The sequence below is a fragment of the Chrysoperla carnea genome, chromosome 4, assembly GCF_905475395.1.
Source record: "Chrysoperla carnea chromosome 4, inChrCarn1.1, whole genome shotgun sequence".
Classification (NCBI taxonomy): Eukaryota; Metazoa; Arthropoda; class Insecta; order Neuroptera; family Chrysopidae; genus Chrysoperla; species Chrysoperla carnea.
Window position 1 is genome coordinate 60315510 of NC_058340.1, and position 20706 is coordinate 60336215.

General features: G+C 28.8%; 1 protein-coding gene across 2 annotated transcripts in view; it reads right to left on the reverse strand.

Annotated features, from left to right (window-relative positions):
- Nucleotides 1-20706, reverse strand: part of LOC123299121 (membralin) — a 194711-nt gene that overhangs the window by 144225 nt on the left and 29780 nt on the right. For both annotated transcript variants that reach the window (XM_044881361.1, XM_044881362.1), the window contains exon 6: nt 1441-1524. In XM_044881361.1, coding sequence (XP_044737296.1) covers nt 1441-1524 — 84 coding nt within the window. The remainder of the gene's footprint in view (nt 1-1440; nt 1525-20706) is intronic.

Genomic DNA, 20706 nt, shown 5'->3' on the forward strand with positions numbered 1-20706 from the left:
CACTTTTTACGTCTTAAGCACGTCTTAAGCACACTATAATTTCAGCTAGATATCTCTTTTCGTTTATGAGTAATCGTGATGACATACGGACAGACGACAGACGACAGACAGACATACGGAAATGGATTAATTAGGTGATTCTATGAACATCTAAACCAAAATTTTTTCGTAGCATCAATATTTTTAAGCGTTACAAACTTGGGACTAAACTTAATATACCTTGGTATATTTCATATACATGGTATAAAAATTACACTAAACCTGCAAGGTAGCGTACTACAAAACTAATATTTATAATTAATTACTAATACAGTTATTTATACGAAAGGAACATACTTCGGGTGTTCAAAAACCCCTCTTGTTCTATTTTTATCTTGTAAATAAGATATAATTTTTCAGTTGTAGAAACAGAAAGATGAATTATAATTAACTTTTTTTTCATGCGACTTAAAAATGTTGAAGCTTTTTTGCTTCAACAAATAAGTTTCTCCCTAAGCCTATAGAGATGACCCTTCATATTTCAAGTTCAGAAAAAGTAGATCAAGATACTGGTAGTATTCAAAAAGAGTTCATAGTGCACAAACAGTTACCAAATTAGCAACGAGTAGCATCTTTCAGGGGAACAATTACGATTGATGAATTCTTACCGATGATGACTATATTGTAGTCGAAATACGTATTTATAATTAAAAAAATTGAGAATTTTGAAATTTTCTGAATTCTGTTTATAAACAATAATTGAAACAATGCAAGGTTGTTCCTTCCGCAGTTTAATGCGCAAGCTTATCCAATAAAAATATGCAATTATTATTCCTTGTCATGAAGGATTATGGATAAATTTTTGAAGGGAAATCTGAAATAAGATTCAAAACTTTTATTTCACCTTTTCTTAAACTTTTATTTCTATCTAGGGAAGAAGTAAGCATTTATAATGATTTGAGGCGATCTGCGTGGCAACAATTAGTCCAAAAATGAAGTTGATATTCATTTATAGAAAGTCTCTCTTCGAAGAAGCAAACAGATAATTTGGCTTTATCATGCAATAAATTGTATATAGTAACATCGAATATTACCGAGAAAATTTTTTATTGAAGACATTATTATTTGAAAAAATTTGTTGTAATTAGTTTGTTGAAACAAATTATAGAGGAAAATAATAACTTGAAGACTTTAAAAATTTCACTTAAACATAAAGAGAATATTTTCTTCGTTGCAATAAATACGATATGAACCTTATATTTCGTGGCATATATCAAATTTGACACATTTTGTTCTTAATGTTTCTTCTGTTCAGTGAATAACTGTTTCCTCTTTACTAATTAAATCATAAATTTACACTCTCAAATGTTTATACATAATTTGCCTTCGAATAATAACTGAACTAATTAATACAAATAACTACTATAATCTTCGATTAACTGTGAAAATATGTTAACTTACCAACTAATGCCAAAATAACTGTTAACAATGGAGCGGCAGGAAATGAAACGGTTACGTTGAATTCCAACATTTGCAAAAGATCCACTGAAACAAACAAAAATATATTATGAAATATTTAATTAAAAATCAATAAGACATTATCGATTATAGATATACCGTTTCAACAATTGATTTGAGAACTATTTAGTTAAGAAAAATGATACCTAAATTTTAAGTTGAAAAAAGTGATGTATGTCAATTGGAGCTAAGCTTAGTTGAACACTACTTTTCTAAGACAAATTGAGTCTAAACTGCCCTGGCGCTCGTACTACCTTAACTGATTTTATAATTCATCTATTCCTTTGTTGCAGAATCAAAATAATCACCATCTCGAAGCAATGTTTTATACTATGGGCATTAAATTATCTAGGTAAATTGGCAAATTTTAAATATTTTTATTCTTATAATGAATTAGTAGTTTATTTTTAAGTTGAGGTTTTCATAATTTTTCCCCAAAGTTTAAATATTTGATCGTAATTATAACCCTTGAAAAAAAAAACCTTTATCAGTTAAAAAAATTTGTAGCGAATTCCCTCAGAGATTGAAAAAATAACACATTTTTCTAAAAATCGAATTTTCATCGAAAAAATCACAAGAGTACTTTTTTGCTTAAAACTGACAAAAAAATACAAAAATTTTTTTATTTTGAAAAAATTCAAAATTTTATAATTTGCTCAGCCCCACCTCTTTTCTATCGGTCGATTTTTCTCATTAACGAACTTGACCTTTCAAATACCAATATATATATATATATATATATATATATATATATATATATATATATATATATATATATATATATATATATATATATATATTTAACGATGGTCAGTTTTGACATCAATTAGGTAGGATCGATTTGAAGAAATTTTTCCAAAATTCTATCATCAGTATAAAAGCAATAGCTCCATTTCCTTCTGCAATTCGCTAATAGTATAAATGTATTAATGTTGTCTGTAATTTTTAATAAATGGTAATTTTTGTTTGCAGTGTCAGGTTGATAGATTCATTCGCTATCACTGGTGCTAGTGCTATTCTGCCCTCAACAAATACGTGTACAACTTACAAACAATCAATACTCAAATGAACCCACAACAACTTAAATTACATACAATTTTATTCAACAACCATTTAACACAATATATTTACATAGATGTACTCATGTAGGTAGGTGTACCTACATATGTTGAGGAGATAGGTAGGTCTACTATATATCTGGTTTGAGATTGAATAGTTGCACTATTGGTTTCCTGCCAAGGAAATAATCAGAATATACCTGAAATTTCGTGGTAATATAATCACTTTACAATAATGAACATTTCCCACTTCCCTAAACACCATTTTCATTTGTAAATTATCATTTAGTTCAAAGATGTGCTCCTAATATTATAGACTGAGAGCCCATAATGAAGCGAAATTACAATGATTATTTTTGTCTATCATTTAAAGGTTTGTTAATAGAGTGAATAATGAAGTTTTAATTTGTGACCTGAATGTCTTTTGGAAGTCAAATTTTTTGATTTTATATTAAAATATAATTAAAATCGGGAAGATCCAGTTCGATTGGCGGTGTATTGGCTTAAATGACCGGCATTGTACTCATATTCTTTTGTAACATTAACATACTTTTTCAGTTAAACACAAGTGAAATTTACAAAGTTTAAAAAAAACCCCGACAAATTTTTCGGCTGCGGTACCCTAAACTAGCATTTGAAACATATCTCAGAACACTCTCCATTAAATTGCCTTTTTCTTTAAAAACTTTTCCAAACTGAGCCGATTTGGAAGATCAGCGCCATTTTTTAGTTTTTTTCGGGTACTGAACCCCCAAATTCGCACTTGAAAGCTAAGAACTCTCCATTAAATTACCTTTCAAACAAAACCAAAAAAATCAAAATCTGTTCATCCGTTTAAGCGCTACAATGCCAAAGACAGACAGACAGACACACACACACACACGCACATAGCGGTCAAACTTATAACACCTCTTTTTTAGTTGGGGAGTTAAAAACAATATCATAATACTATTTTAAGATTATAAACCTTATTTGGAGCCTTATTAAGAATGTACGAGCGCCAGGACAATTTTGGATAAAATGCTGGACTTGTTTTTATATTAAATTGCACTAGCCTATATCAATTTTAAATATCAATATCATAGATATTTCGCTTCATTATGGGCTCACGATCTATTACACACAAATAACATATACGAATCTACCTTGAAATAATCTACTGGAAAATATATTTATTGAGCATTGTGTGTTGTAATTTAATAGATGGAAGTAATTATAAAGTCGGTTGCAAATCAAAATTAGTTTTTATTTCCACTTTTAATTTTCGAAACCTTCATAAATCAAATGGAAAACATTTTTAGTCGATTGATTATTAAATATTTCGAAAAGAAAATATTTAGTAACCTCAAGTTCTTATTTAACATTAGCGATTCGATACGGCTTCGCATCTTTTAATTTAGGATTTACTTTACATAAAGAAAAAATTATCTGCACGGTAATAAATTTTTTGTAAATATCACATATCATTTCAGTATCGTTGTGGACGCCATATTGATTTGGCAATTGAGGGAATAGTAACATTAGCAATAGTTATGGTGGACGAGTCAATGCAGTATGGGCGTCAATCTCATACTGGTGGGCGGTATTACAATACATCTGGTGGATAGCTCTATTCAATACTGTAATATTATTATCTGTCTTTATACCAAACCAGAAATTGAAATTTACATGAAAATGAAAATTGTTTCAAAATCCGTTACATGGTTTAGAAGAAGTTAGCGAAAAAACAGTCAGACACGGAGGGCGTCTTGCTTTTATATCATGTAAGGATAGTAGGTTAAGAAGTTTTGAATTATCTAAAAAATAAATCAATTGTCCCAGATCAAGCACTTTCAGTAGTGACTATAAGTTGAAATCCAATTTGCAAATGTGGATTTTAATTTCAGTTAAAAGTTTTTAATGGGCACTTTATTGGTATATACAAATGCAAATAGTGGACTTAGAATGAAAAAATTAACTAAAATTTATCACGTCTACAATGTAAATATTTTCATATCACTTTCACTTACGTCATGGTAATCTTAAAATTGTGTGGAAAATTTGGGTGCTTTAAATTCATCAAAACAAACCAAAATTACGATTGGAAGTAGCATAATTTGTTTTAATGTCCTGTTCTTAAAAAAGAATTAAGATTGTAATGTTTATAAATTAAAAGTACTTTCAATTTTTACAGTTGTTTAATTAATAAATTTTATTATTTTTCTCAAAAAAGGGACAACCAATCACCACCCACTATGTAAGACGATTGTTTAATCTGTAAAGAACATTACAAACTTATTAAAAACAAAAACTATCGTCTTTTCAATGCAATCAATTCAACACCTTTTTGTTTTGTTTTCATTCATAAAAATTCCATTCAAATCTTTACACTTCGTCCATGTACACGATGCCAACCGTGAATGAATAATGAATACGGACGGCAACGAGTAGGTAAAATACACACCACTCTTTATACTGTCTTGCTAAGTGAAATGCTTCACACTTTTTTATGTTATAGTCAACAATTGATCTAACCGATTTTCGAATTCTTTTTCCATAAATTGGACCAGGTAAAGAAATTTCAAAAGATTCATAGTTTCACTTCGTCAGAGACGGGTGATGTTAAAGGTATAATGAAATATCTAGAGCATATAATAGATCTAATGTAATGGATCCAAGTGCATAACTGTCAGTCAGATATTTTTCAGGTCGCCCAATTGAATTACCATCAAGATTTGATCAAAATCATATAGAACGTGTAATAATATTTCTTATTATCATTTCTAAGTCAGTGTGCGATGTGGATTAAGTTCATATGATCACGACCTTAACTATTACAGTAATACTTCGGCTTACACTACTCCGACTTCGATAATGCGACGATAATTCAGAGCAACGCGATTTTAAAATCGGCCTATTTTAAACGGTATCCAGTAGAATTATACAGTCGAAGTATATGCACAACGTATACCTGGACTAACGCGAATTCTACTAACGCGGCTCTCGTACGGTACCAACTACCGCGTAAGGATGGGAAATTACGGTATTGAAAAAATGGATCGCTAAACTCTTAAGATACATTGCGTTAGAGATAAATTATGTCAGTCTTTCAAAACATTTTAAAGTATGGCAGATTTTTATATAAAAAACACTCGGAAAAGTTTGCTTAGGTTTGGGTTCTCTGCAAATGAACGTGGAGATAATAGGTGGGTTTTTGTTACTCTTACATAGCTTAATGGAATAATTTTAACAGTCAAAAATGTTTTCATTTATTCATACAAAAAAAATTATGAGCTTATTGAAAATATGCCGCAGCCAACTATCTTAATTAGCCGTTCCATTAACAGCCTAGCCTTTTTACTAAACGATGCCTTTCAACCAGCGACCTACAACATCCGTTCAACAACTACACGAACATTTATTTTTCTGACATAACAGACTAAGATTTCTGATCACTCGTATAATCGTATAATTCACTCACAGATGGCGAGACTATAGCTCGCAATATACCTTAAAAAGTAAGGGCCCTTGAAAAACATATATTGGCTCCAATTATATATGTTCATCTTTGTTAGCGTTTTTCTCTACACTTTACGATCTTACGCCTTATTCCATTCATCTTCTCAATTACAGCAATTTCTTTTATAAATAAACAGAAAGATTCGAAAAATTACACTGATGTTGAGAATTGAACCGGGCTTTATTCCTGGGCGTTGTGTAATTTTTATACCATGTATATGAAATATATAAAAGATATATTAAGTTTAGTCCCAAGTTTGTAACGCTTGAAAATATTGATACTACCAACTAAATTTTGGTACATATGTTCATAAAATCACCTAATTAGTCCGTTTTCGGTTGTTTGTCCGTTTGTTTGTCAACACGATCTTGTAAATCTTGTAAATCGTTAGAGATAGAACTAAAGTTTAAATGTAAAAAATGTTCCTTACAATAATATAAACTTTTGTTTGAAATATTTTTTCGTAAACATCACTGTGTTTACTCGCGAGGTAAACAGTGATGTATTATATGGGAATATCAGTTACATGTGTGTGGCTATGTAAGAGTGAATGATATATTTCTTTATTTGCATGACGTAAAAAAAACAAACGATTGAGTCACTTACATTGTCTACACTTGGTATTTCAACAATTAACAATTGTTTGTTAATTGTTTGTTTGCACTTGTTTTCCCTTATTTTTACATAAGAAAATGGAAAATGCGTTAATATATTGAAATGAGCAGTCTCGTTAACATATTAGGAATAATGGATGTAAAGTATTAAAAATGATTAAAAACATCATTTGTATTCTTGCCTTATTGATGCACACACATAAATAAGAGACCCAATACGTTTAATTTCAAAATAATATTTTAATTTCCTTTATATTAGATATTACAGATTCCCACTGATTTCAAATTTTCTCCAAATATATTGCACATGTATTATATAACACTTAAATAAAAATGTATGTATAATGAACTGAATGGATAGATGACACAAGTGATTTGCATATATTCACTTGCTCGTAATAAAAAAACAGACACGGATGGATGAAACAGAGTAATGCATATGATATGACAATACGACATCTAGCATCACTATGATCATTTACTTTTTACGACAAGATGTCTCAACACATTAAACTAATTTGATATTATTAATGTAAACAGAAAATATATATAAATCGCAAGTTTTCTGTTTGCAAGGATTTGTGCTGCTAGATAATGAATTATTCATGATTTCATGACACTCACTACTATCCAGTGAGTAGTAAATCCAGTATGGATGGAGTCAGTCCGTGATGATAGAAAGTATAGTAGTCACTATTATTACTACCTACACCTAATACAATGTGTGTTGTTTCTTCAGTCATCATAGTCATCTCAGGTTCATTGTAAAAACATTTACACAATAGCTCTTTTTTTTTGATAATATGTATTTCCATTGAAAAGTTCTATTCGTTTCATACCAACGAATAAAATGGTTTCTTCAATAGAATATCAAATCAGTATGTTCAATAGAAAAGTGAAAAAATAGCGAGTAGACGAAGAAAATTATCTTTAAAATTGACTAAAAGATTATCATACCTACACTAAACAAACCCAACACTTTTTGTTTCGTCAAAAATACACAATATTTCAAAACTGTAACGCTCTTTAAAAAATTCAATTTTTTCCCTCTAAGAAGTAATCTACGAAAATTCAAAATAAATTATTTTTATCTTATCATAAATTTTGTAAAAAAAATAATTTCTACAAAATTTAACGTATTTTTGGCAGTAATCAAGTAAAATGGAACTGAAGGGTTGAATATGTTTTAGTGTATAACCCGACTTGAAATTTCTCACGTTCAGGACGTAACGCTTTCTGATTAGGCTTCAGTTTGGAAATTAGGGAGAACTGCGTTACGTCCAAAACATGGGCCTGGTGTGAAGGCTTTACTTAACGCAAGTTTGACATTAGGTATGCTCTATTTGAGCCCCGAGCTAAGTTTAGATCATCATACACAAGGGGTTTTGCCTTTATTGAAACTAATAAGGCGCAAACAAGGCTCACGTAAGTTAGGCAACCCAAACTTTCCCTTTACTGATCCTATGACTTTCCTCACTACATTTCTAGTCAAGAAGTTTTATGTGTCAGATTTTACAAAAATTGTACAATTTCCGGCTTGCAAATATGCTCATATCTTGAAAATGAAAAATCGTACGGTTATGAAACTCACATCACAGGGAAGGAGAAAAATGGAGTGTGGTGCAATGCATCAGGGCAAACATTGACCTTTTTTACAGTTGTACAAGGTGACCCAAGCTATAACAACAGGACTTCAGCAAATAGTAGATAAAGTTAAAATAATGATAATTTCTCAATAAATATATAGCCGGAAAAGTCTTCTTTTCTAGATACAGATTGTTGAAATTTTGACAATTTGACCTAAGAATCCATTATGATTTATAGTTTTAGGTGATAATTTGCGAAAACAAGGCCCAATGTCGAAAAAATTTCTTATGCCACTGACTTCATTGCAAATAAAATAACCTAAAGTAAATTAAAGTTTCATTTTCACAATTTCAAGTTTTCACTACTGGTTCTCGTAGTTGTTGACCATTTAAATTTAAATCATGAAAGAGCTTTAGTTTCTACTGTGTGCCAAACTTTTGTAAACAGCTGGTTTGGCAGTCAGAATTCTTTTTTTTAAATTTCATTTCAGTATTTAAAAAAGGTGGTTTTCCCGGCTATAAGTGTACTGAGTAATTATCATTATTTTAACGTTATCTACCATTTGTTGAAGTTCTGTTGTTCCACCATAAAAATTGAAATATGCCGATAAAGAAGAAAAAAATTAATTTTTCGTCTACCATACATAAACTACCTTTAATCATTCTAATCTGTTTCATATTACAGAACACAATACACGTACTGGTGAATGAAGAGCAAACTTTTTTTTTAAGAGAAAATTTACTTACGAAAATTCATTCAAGTCCTTGGGATTTTTAAAAAGGAAATAAATCAGACGTTTTGAAACCTAAAATAATTAAATTATAAATTTGAGCAACTCATGTAAAAGAAATAAAACGCAACAAGACAGGCAAATGTAACGACAGGTCATGAAACTCATTAATATTGACCTGTGTGAAATGATAAGGCTTCCAATCTCTTATATGATAATAATTAGACATCCGATATACCTTAACAACACAATATCATGTTTACATAATAGAGAATATGTTAGTTATCAGCATCAATAGTATTAAATTATAATTACCATAAATAAAATATTGAATGTTGATTAGTCGTTCGTTTTCAGGTTAACTTATTTCAGAAAATCTTGAATTTTCCGATGAATTTAGTCATTAACTTATGTAAAAATTAGATTAAATTAACTTAGATATTTTACTCTTTGATTTAAGGTAGTATGAGTAGATCTTCATAAAGAAATAAAAAAACCATTAAGGACGCTTGAAAGTTTTCGAAATAACAAAGATTGAAAATTTTGGTTTAATTATTATTGTTGAAGATATCGGCAAATTGTATTCTTACCTTTCGTCTAAATTCATCAAGTTATACAAAATTAATCTACCCTCCTCATAATTCTTTTAAATCAAGTAAAAATCTAAGAGATTTTAATCTGATTTTATTTTTAACAAAAGTTAAAAGTCTAAATAAATGGAAAATTTCAAGATTTTCTGAGGTAAGCTTGTCTGAAGATGAACGAATAGCCAACATCAAACACTCTATTTTTAATAATTTTATTTTAATTGCTTTTCTTCAAAAAATAAAGTTCTTTAATTTTCTCGAAATATTCAAACATATGGTATACTCAGACTTTTTTTTATTCCAAATCAAATAAATATGCACTAGAAAGTAAAAAAATAACGCTAATATAAGTTAGTAAATTATAGTTAGTATATAAGTAAGTAAATTATAGTATCGTTACTTTTTTACTTTTTAGAGCATATTTATTTATTTGATTTGGAATAGTTTTTTTTTTAAGTCGGTTTAAGTACACAAACTAGTTTGTCACTAAAAAAAGAATAATCGAAATCGGTTGGCGGGATATTGAGTTATTCGTACATTTGTCTCACACATACTAAATGCAAATTTAAGACTTATATGGTTTTCCCATGGATGACCATTGTTTGGACCGGATCAAATTGATGGGACCACATGGAAAGCACCAGCTTTCAAAGTTATGATTTTGTTTATTAACCTTCAGTGATTTTGTACCAATGAATTCATATTTTAAATTCAATCCCATTCTACTGTAAAAACAAATATTTAGCTGTACTTGTTACAATCGTTAGGCAATTGCTTGAAAGTATTTTACTTTATTTCAATATGAAACGGCCAACTTCGGAATGAAGTTGTCGTTATTTTTTTTTTTTCAGTTTAACTATTGCTCACAAAAAATTCGATGCCGATGCTGATGGCGTGTATAGAAATCAAGATTTTTATAGATTAATTTCTTTTGTTTTAATTTTATGAATTTGCTCTAGCGAACTCACCTACAATATCATCTGTTACTGAAATAAATATAAAAAAGCGTCGTGTACTCTTTTTTGCAAGGAGTTATAAAAATTATAACATTTATTTCAAATTCCATCCAGAACCTCGTGTGACAGAGTATATAGAGATCTTAAATAATAAAAAAAATATAACAATTTCTAATATGTTTATTGATATTATATTATTAATATTTTCGAATGTTCGTAGAGAATTCATAAAATAAATGAAATATTACAAAGATGAAAGAAACTTACAGTTATTTTATTACATTTTGAATTTTTAAGCATTTAATAATAATACGAAACATAAAAAAATCAATATTAACAAGTAAAATAAAATGTACATGGAAGTTCTTATATAAAAAAAAATATATATATATATTTAATAATGTGCATATAGTTCATTCAAAAATACTACATTCCAATCTTATATATTTAAACGAGCAATTGTTGTATATATATTTATATACAGTGTGTCCCCGGATAGAGGTAACTATACTTGTAAATTTTCTTATTTTGTATTTTAAGAAAAAAAGTCAATCTTTAAAAGAAGTTTTGCTTATTATGAAAAGTATGTAGGTATATTTAAAACTTCTAAATAATAAACTACCCTTCGTTTTTAAAAGTTGACAGAATGTTACTAAAAAAAGTTACTCGAAATTAACAATTATGACTGTATACAAAATATCAAAAAGATCTTTCCAACTTTGACAATTCCATTCTTATTGAATGTTTATCCGAGAAAATAGATTTTTTTTTAATTTTCTAAAACTAGTCCACAAAAAATTACACTCTCGGATAGTACATGTTAATTGATTTATTATTATTTTCTTTCTTACGTTTTTTTATAATTTCAGCTTTTGTTCAAATAAAAAATGATGATGATATATATTTTAAACATATCTCCTTAAGAAACTTTAAGAATTATTTAGACCATCACAACAATTCAAGTTTCACGGTAATGAATTTCTTTGCTTTACACCTGCTGTTTCATATGCAACTATACCGTCAATTATACAGATGAACATTTGTGAAACTGTCTATAACTACCTAATACACTTCTATATAACTTATTCTATTTCAACAGAGATGTGCAGCTTAGAGATTAAATACTCGCTCTCTATGCAAGAAGTACTGAGATCAGAATACGAAATTCAGAAAATAATTTTTTCTTTTTTAATATTATTTAAATTCATAAAATCAACTTTCGTAAATATTATTTTTAAAGAAAAAAATATCAGAGGGTAAATTATTGTTTAAGTGATTTTCTACAACGTTCCGGTTTCTTAATACTAAAAAAAAAAATAAAGTTTCTCTCTCAAAGTGGTATGTTTCCTTTATTATAATAGAAGTCAATTTTTCATTCAAGTTTTTATCGAGTCCCTACACATAAGGTATCATATGTTGTTAAAAAACTGTTTGCAGGCAAACGTCAATAGAATTATTAGTTTGCGTTCATTGAGCCCTGGCTTCTAATAAGGGAAACTATTTAATTTCCTAAAATCTACTAACTGATGGTGAAGAAGCTGTAGTTGAGGAAAAAGGATTTAAACCACATTAAAAAACGCGCCGCTTACTCTACCTCAAGTTGGGTATGGTAACAAGTGATTCCGCGAAAACACGTATTAAGTAACACTTTGCGGCGCTCGTACGCCAAAACTATTAATTTTACGGAATTTTAGGAAATATTTCAAGTGTAATTTTATATTTTCTTCGTAAAATTACTCGGAAAGGAGATTTTATCAAAAAACTGCTTTTCAACACCATTTTTCCAAAAAGGCAGCGCGATCAACTTAAAAACTCCGGAAAATTTTTTAGGTAAAACTACCAGATGACTAAACTAATACTGGGAAGATTACACATCTGAATAGAGTTCAATAAAATTTATGTTGCGATTCTTAAAACAACCATAGCTCGATACGTACTGTTAGTATACTAAGTACTACATATATGTATGTACAAGTTCAATAATAAAATTTATGTATAGAGATTTGAATGATATACACATAACATATTATACAACATACATAGATATATTTATTATGTACGCATAAAATATTATAAATACCGTGTTGCTGGTGCTACGCGACCTTTTACTATTCGATTATAACTTTTATATGACAATATTTGTCAGTGACGTATCCAATATTTCTATTCTACATCTACACACAGAGTGATAATTGACAATTGACATCATTGTGAAGCATTTAATAATATAAAGCAATTATATTTACAATTGAATGGAATTAGCACACAAAATGTGTGTGAAATTGATATTTTTCTCCAAGCCCTCCAGTTTTCGAGTATAAAATTCGTAAAATTTGAAAAAACGCGATTTTTAAGATTTTCATCCCTTCAAAAGTCAGTAATATGTATAAAGTTTGTATTTATGTAGAGCTTACTCAACAACATCCCGCAAAATTTATTGGCCCAATTGCATTTTAAGAGGTTAATTATTAAGAGAACGCGCGAAAAACCACCCAAAAATACTGATTTTCTGTTCGATACATGTTTCACCAATCGACTCAAAATAAAGTCCCAACGCAATTTTCCACAAAGCAATTCCCCGGAAAATGAAATTTTTCGAACTATTCTGTTAATTTAACTTTATTTCGAGGTATTTTTGGATAGCGTTTCGCGCTCTATTAAAAATTAACAATCAAGCTCTGTTGAGTAGGCCTTAAACTACAAATAAAATTTTATACATATTACAAATCTGATTTTGAGAGATAAAAACCGTAAAAATCGCGTTTTTTCAAATTTTACGAATTTTTTACTCGAAAACTGGAGAGAAAAATGTCTAGAATATTTTTAGTTAATTTTTGCCAATTATATGATTAAAATTTTTTCGAAGCGATTCGATCAATATTACTTATTTGTTTAAAAAAAATTAGTTTGAACAATATCCTACGGGGTTACCCATCGGCAAACTGCACTTTTACGTTCAAGCGATATCTTGCAAAAATTTTAGATCCGAAAATTATTCATGCCCCACGACGAATTTTGCCGGGACTATAGAAAAATCCTTGAATTGTTAAAGATGAATTATGGTACATCTTCATCGCCAAATTATTATTTATAACCGTATGCTGTGTGTTCTCATGGTCACTAAAGGAGTTTGTCTCTATTTTGAGATCAACACAATTTGAAAATAAATATTCACAAAAGTATCAATCTTTGAAAAACTACTTTTACTGTTCCCAACTTAAATATGAACTAAGTACAATAAAAATATAAATTACGCTACTGACACAGATATTTTATATTCATATGCACGGAAAATTATATCAATGTATCCCCAACAACAAATAACTGAATAGTATACGTGTTTAGTAGAAGCTGTATATTTGTACCTACTACAAATAAGATTTTGTCGACCTATGTGACACGCTTTTAAGACACTTTTCTGTCTCTATTTAAAATAATACACTAAAGTTAAATTTATTTATCTATATTAACTTGAACCAAATTAGAACTTGAATCCAATTAGGTCCAAGCAACCACAGAAATTGAGAAAACACATAACAATACAACTGACAGTGTTGAGTTGAGTGTTTAAATATCCCGCGAATAATTGAGTTTTAAAAAAAATTATTTACAAAAATATCTAGTGCTTAAGTATCAATTGAGCAAAGAAGGAAAACGGTGCGAACAGATTAAAGTGGGTAAAAAAAAAGAAAAATTGATCAAAAACTTAGTTTCCATTACGATAGTTTATTCTAAAATAATTGGAAATATTTCAAATTAACTTTTCGATGTTGATAACGAATTCCGTTAGAAAATTAAATGAAAAGTAAAATTATAATTTTTCGATACCTATCGTAAGTTTTCGAGACATAAACGTGAAGATTTAAATAAAATAGCTATTTACAATAAATTACTATTTAAAAGAAATCGACATTTAGAAGAAATACATTATTTAGATCACAAAAACGATAAAAAAAATTTATTTAAACATAATTAGTTTAAGAAAACAAGGAAATTACGGTCAGTTTTTCATTTATATAGGAGCAGTACATACTCAGATATGATTAAGTTAATGTGAATGGCAATTTGTTCAAATATTTTACGCTTAATAATAAAAAAAACAAAACATTCGATGAAAACTCATGCAACTTTTAAATACATTAAAAGACGTTCAAAATAGGTCCCGGTCGAATCACTAAATTTCGCTAATGTCATTTCCGTTAATCAAATCAAAAACTAAACAAAAACTCTAAAATTAAAATTTACACGATAAATAAATAATAAGCAAAACTGTTTTCTAGTATTAAAAACGGTTATTATTTTTTATTTTAATATTTTCCTCTCAGTTAATTTTCATAATGGTTAACACAAACTTTTTGCTTGTAATATATTATACATACAGAGTTTTCAAAAAGTATTAGAGTTCCCTCGGATTTGAAAAAGAGAAAAATGACATTCAAGGTCATTTAAAAATCAATTTATACCCAAACCGATAGAGATAGAGGAAAAACTTTTTACAGATTTCTGTAAATGGACAGTTCTACTGAGCAGTTATAAATTGTAAAATGTAACTGCATTTGTGTAAAAAACTTATGGATTAAGAGCCAAGGGGTCAGATATATGATATCGAAACGGTTATGTTTTTCGTGGTATTTAATGAATTTACTAAAGCCGAAAATTGTTATACATATTGTATATTGTATATAAATAACAGTTATGACTGTCAGTCAGTTAGGTGTTAGAACAGAGCTTGTGTCATCCCCTATTTATGTACAATTAATAAGTAAGATTCATTTATGATTTTCGTGGTATTTAAATGAATTTATTAAAGCTGAAAATTGTTACACAGCTTGTATATTGCATATAGATAACAGTTATAACAGTCAGTCAGTTAAATGTTAGAACAGGGTGGATCAGTCAGCCTGGTTCTACTTGGTAATCGAAATTTTATATATTTAAAGACGCAATTCTTATATATTTAAACAAGCTATGCCGTTACACCTTTTTTTAAAAATGAAACCTAGCTAGATCGATTTTTCGTCCCAAAAACTCCCTGAATACTAAATTTCATGAAAATCATTGAAGTCGTTTCCATATATATATATATATATATATATATATATATATATATATATATATATATATATATATATATATATATATATATATATATATATACATATATTTATATGGAAACGACTTCAAAGATTTTTATGAAACTTAGTATGTAGGAGGTTTCGGGGGCGTAAAATCGATCTAATAATTAATTGGGCCGAAATCGAAAGTAAGAACAAAGACAGTCTTTTAACATTGTAATAGTGCTATCTCATTGTCTAGTTTTGAATATCAGTTGTGTAAAATTCGCTTTTAAAATTTATTTTTTAATGTTTTTTCTAAAATTTTCATAAAAAAACACAAATTCTTCATTTCAAGAAAATGTTTCATTTATAAGGAACATTTCCAACTTAAATTTACTTGTACCACCTGCTGTAATTCTCTAAATCACGGAGAAGTGCAATGCTTTTTGAAAGTCTTGTAAAAAAAGCACACTATGTATAAATTATAACTATACAGTAAGATTGATTAAGTTTAGAAGTTGTTACTACAATGACTTATGTACAAGTAAAGCAATCCTCATTCCCATATTGTACGATAGCGTATACTCGTACGTTTCTCATATATTTTGGTACATACATAATTACATCGTCAGTCACCGTTCACAAAAAATAAACAAATAAATGAGTAAACAACAGTTTTATACAATAATAAAAACAATATTGTTAAGAAAAATAAAAAATATTTAATTATTATTAAATGTAACTAAATAAGTAAAAACAAATCTACCCACGGATACAAGTACTGATATTACCTTATTTTTATACCATGTATATGAAAAATACATAGCATATTAAGTTTAGTCCCAAGTTTGTAACGCTTAAAAATATTGATGCTACGAAAAAATTGGTCGAAAAAATTGGCTTACTTGGTTTAGGTGTTCATAGAATTACCTAATTAGTCCATTTCCGTATGTCTGTCTGTCTGTCGTCTGACGTCTGTCTTCTGTCCGTCTGTCATCACGATTTCTCAAAAAAAGAGATATCTTAAGACGTAAAAAGTGAGGTAGAGTTCGTAAATGAGCAACGTAGGTCAATTGGGTCTTGACCAACGTCGTACGTTGACGGGTCGTAAAGAGTGTGATCGTAATTGATCATTAATGCGTGATCATCGGAAACCAAGAAAAAGAGATCAAGAAGAATTATATCTTTATCAAGATGATATTAATTTTAAAATGTATGCAGAAAAATTTGAGATTGCTCAAAAGAATTTGAATTTTGAAGTATGTAATGTATGTCATCGTCGTTGGTTTGATTTACAAATTAATAAAGATGGGTTTTGTTGTATTTGTCATAAATATAAAATAAAAAATGAATTGAATATTTTCACAGCGGATAATAACATGGATCCTGGTTTACAACAATGTTTTAAAAAAATAAACGTTTGTTGAGAAACAATTAAATAAAAAATATTTGTCAATAATTGAAGTATAATTTTATTTTAGATATATATATTTTATTTGTTACCATTCGCGAGCCATTACAAAGTTCTACTTTTAGCTATTGTAAATACATGAAAAAAATGTATATATTCGCTCCTTTTATTTTAGAAGAAACACAATTTGTTCTCAAAATTGTTATTTAAATACGGAATGATATGTTTACAAATTCATATCTTGTTGAATTATTTTTGTTTTTTAAATTAGTAAATTTAGTTTGAATGAATAATAAATTGTTATCTTGTCTCTTTTTCCTTAGATAAATAAATAAAAAAAGTATAATTAACAAATTAAAAATTTCCCACCAAATGACACAATTTTTTTTAAAAGTAATTAAAAACAAGCACAACTTGGAAAACGTAATGTATGAATTATATTAGGGTTGTCTTTATAAATTAAATCATAACAAGGCCTTTAAATTTTGTGAAAGTATACAAAAGAATTTTTGATTTAATACATAAGTACTTATATAAGCAATTTTTTTTATACAAATATGTTAAATATGTAGTCTAAAACTGATCAATTTTTAGAAAAAAAAATACAAGTGAAAACAAACAATTGACTGAGTTAATTGTTGAAATACCATACATAAACAGTGTTGATTACACTGCCACATTACACATACATACATGTCACACATACATAACTAATATAACTGACATTTTCATATAATAGATACTATACAATTTACGCCTAATTTGCGCTCTCACGGATAAACAATGATGTTTACGAAAAAATGTTTCAAACAAAAGTTGTTTTGTTTTTTATAAGGAACATTTTTTACATTTAATATTTTGTTCTATCTCTTAGTGTTTTACAAGATGGGTCCTACGGACCCAAGACCCAATTAACTTATGATGCTCATTTACGAACTCGACCTCACTTTTTACGCTCTGAATATGCTGTAAAAATTTCATGTTGATATCTCTTTTCGTTTTTGAGTTAGAGTATTGACAGGCAGACGGACAGACGGACAGACAACCGGAAATGGACTAATTACGTGATACTATGAACACCTATACCAAAATTTTGTTCGTAGCATCAATATTTTCAAGCGTTACAAACATAGTATACCTTGCATATTACATATATGCATGGTATAACAAGCTGCAACAAGCCTTAAAAAACTTTGTTAAGTTTATTGGCATTTTGTGGTTAAAATAAGCTTGAACAACATATTTGTGTCATTTTGTTTTCATAATTTCCTTTCCGGATTCATTATTGAAGATAGAAACTTCAAACTCCTAAAAAAGGCGAAATCAAATGTATAAATATATATTATAATATCCCAGCAACATTAAGTTGAAAAACTGCACGTTTCAAAATTTAAATCAAATACACTGACCAATTGTCAATTTTCTTGGACTATTTGCACTTTTAAAACTCGAAAAAAATGTAATTAAAAAAGTAATCATGTAAAAAAAGATAAAAAAATTTTGTTTGAATTATTTAACGTACAGAGCTTATTTTTAAATTTTTAATTTAAATGTTTCTATTCAAAATGATAAAAAAGATGGCAACCCTAAAGTTGACACTCTTTTAGTCTTTACGTGTATGGCGTTCATTCATTGAGTAGACAACTTAACTTTTTATAAAAGTGTATTTCTTTTCTTGTAAAGGGCTCTCTCCTTATAATGTGCTTTTGTACCATATACTTATTACCAACAATTACTTCACTTTCGTAAAGTATCCTCCGTCGTACACTTAGGAAATGTTTGTTAAAGCACAGATTAATATTATATGTATCTACCTATACCGGGTGTCTAAGACCACACGTATACCCATCCTAAAATCCAAGAACTGTTGTTTATTGTAAAATCAAAATTTGCATTGAGAACACGGTCATCCCCGGATCGATTGAACACATTTTTAAACCGAAGTCTATATTGGATTTTTCCAAGAACTCTTTTAATTTGAAAAATTTCTCCATAATCCAGAATATGTCCCTTCTGCCGGTTTTCCACTAAACGGGCAAACAAATATAAAGCTCAAACGGAAATTTTTTGAAGACCTGCGTGTTTTGCGATAGTTGGATAACAATAATAATAATAAAATAATAGGTCGTAAAACACGCCGGTCTTCAAAAAGTTTTCGAAAATTTAAGTTATTGTTTGAGTTTTGTTTTTGCTTGCCCGTTTAGAAGAAAACCGACATTATAGTCGGACTTATTAACAATGTCGGACTGGTTAAACCAATTTTCAACTTCCGGCCTTAAAATTGTATTCGCAACTGGTAAGAGATAAAGGAACACATTAAGTCACAAAGACGTTCTTTTCAAGAAAACCTCTGTTTGAAATATTCATTCAAAATAAGAATTAATCCGTCAGAAACATAATCCACTCTGTGCGAAAGTACTTGAAAAGATGCCGGTTTTTGTATGTATGTGTTAGCGTTGACTTTCCGATCACGGTGAAGAAGATGAAAAATTCAGATAATTTCATACAAATTTTTAGTTTTCGAGAAAATCTTCCTAATTGAAAGTGTTCTCATATTTCTTACATCTGGTGAGAGATGTGAGAAACGAGGTGGAGTTTGAGAAAGCCTTTTGCGATTGAGACCAAAGTTGAACATATGTTCCATCGATCTGCCGCGACCTTTTTCCTAGTAGAAGATTTTAATTTTACAACAAACGGCCTGTTTTGAATTTTGAAAGCAGTATACGGATGGTCTAAGACACCCAGTATTTTTATACGAACATACTTTTAATTAAAATAGGATATAATCCTTTTGAAATTACCTTACACATACCATGATAATGAAAATTTTCTAGATTAAAATCAATGATTTGTTGCAATATAAAATAATAACATGGATAATTTTCACAAAGAAGAAAATCAACAATTTAACATTTACCATCATATCATAATGATATACTTACTTATTTGTCCGTTTTTAACTGTCTGATAGAAAATTATTGTTGTCATCCCCAAAATTAAAAACAAAAATCTTGTTAACGTATTTCGATAGCGTAAAAGTGAAAATGATAACAAAAAGTCCATTTCGAAAAGTTCATATCGATTTTCTATACGGTTTATGAGAAATTACCTCTCATTCGCTCTCCAAGTTGATTATCCGAACTTTTACTTAATTTATCTCAAATTAGAGACGGTCAATCGACTTCAAATTTTTATGGTAATAGGGGATAATCCTGATGTCGAATTGGTCATATTACCCATAAAAATGTAAAACTAGACTAGAAAAACGAAGAAGTTATAAGCAATCAAAGATTGCATTCAAAGGTTGACCTACTCCTTTTAACAAAACAATGTTTTATATGTAACTCTATGGCAATATCCACGTATGACGTCACTAGTGGGTATCTTCCTCTTTGTTTAATTAGGAATTTTAAACTTTCATACTAGTAAAGATTTTCTAAAACCAACTTCACTTTTCAATTCGTAAAGTGAGACATCATCTGAAGTGATAAAATAAATTTAGCTCGACCTGTGCGGAATTCTGCTCCCCCAGTTACCGTAACCCGTGGCTACCCTGAATCCGTGACAAAAAACATCAAATATCGTAAAAAGTGGTGAAAAAGTCAAAAGTCCTTAAATTAATATTAGGAGAACATGTATTAAAAATAGTAATTATATGTCTAGAGTATCAGGAGAGCATCTGTAAAAACTAACATGTTTGTCTAGTAAAC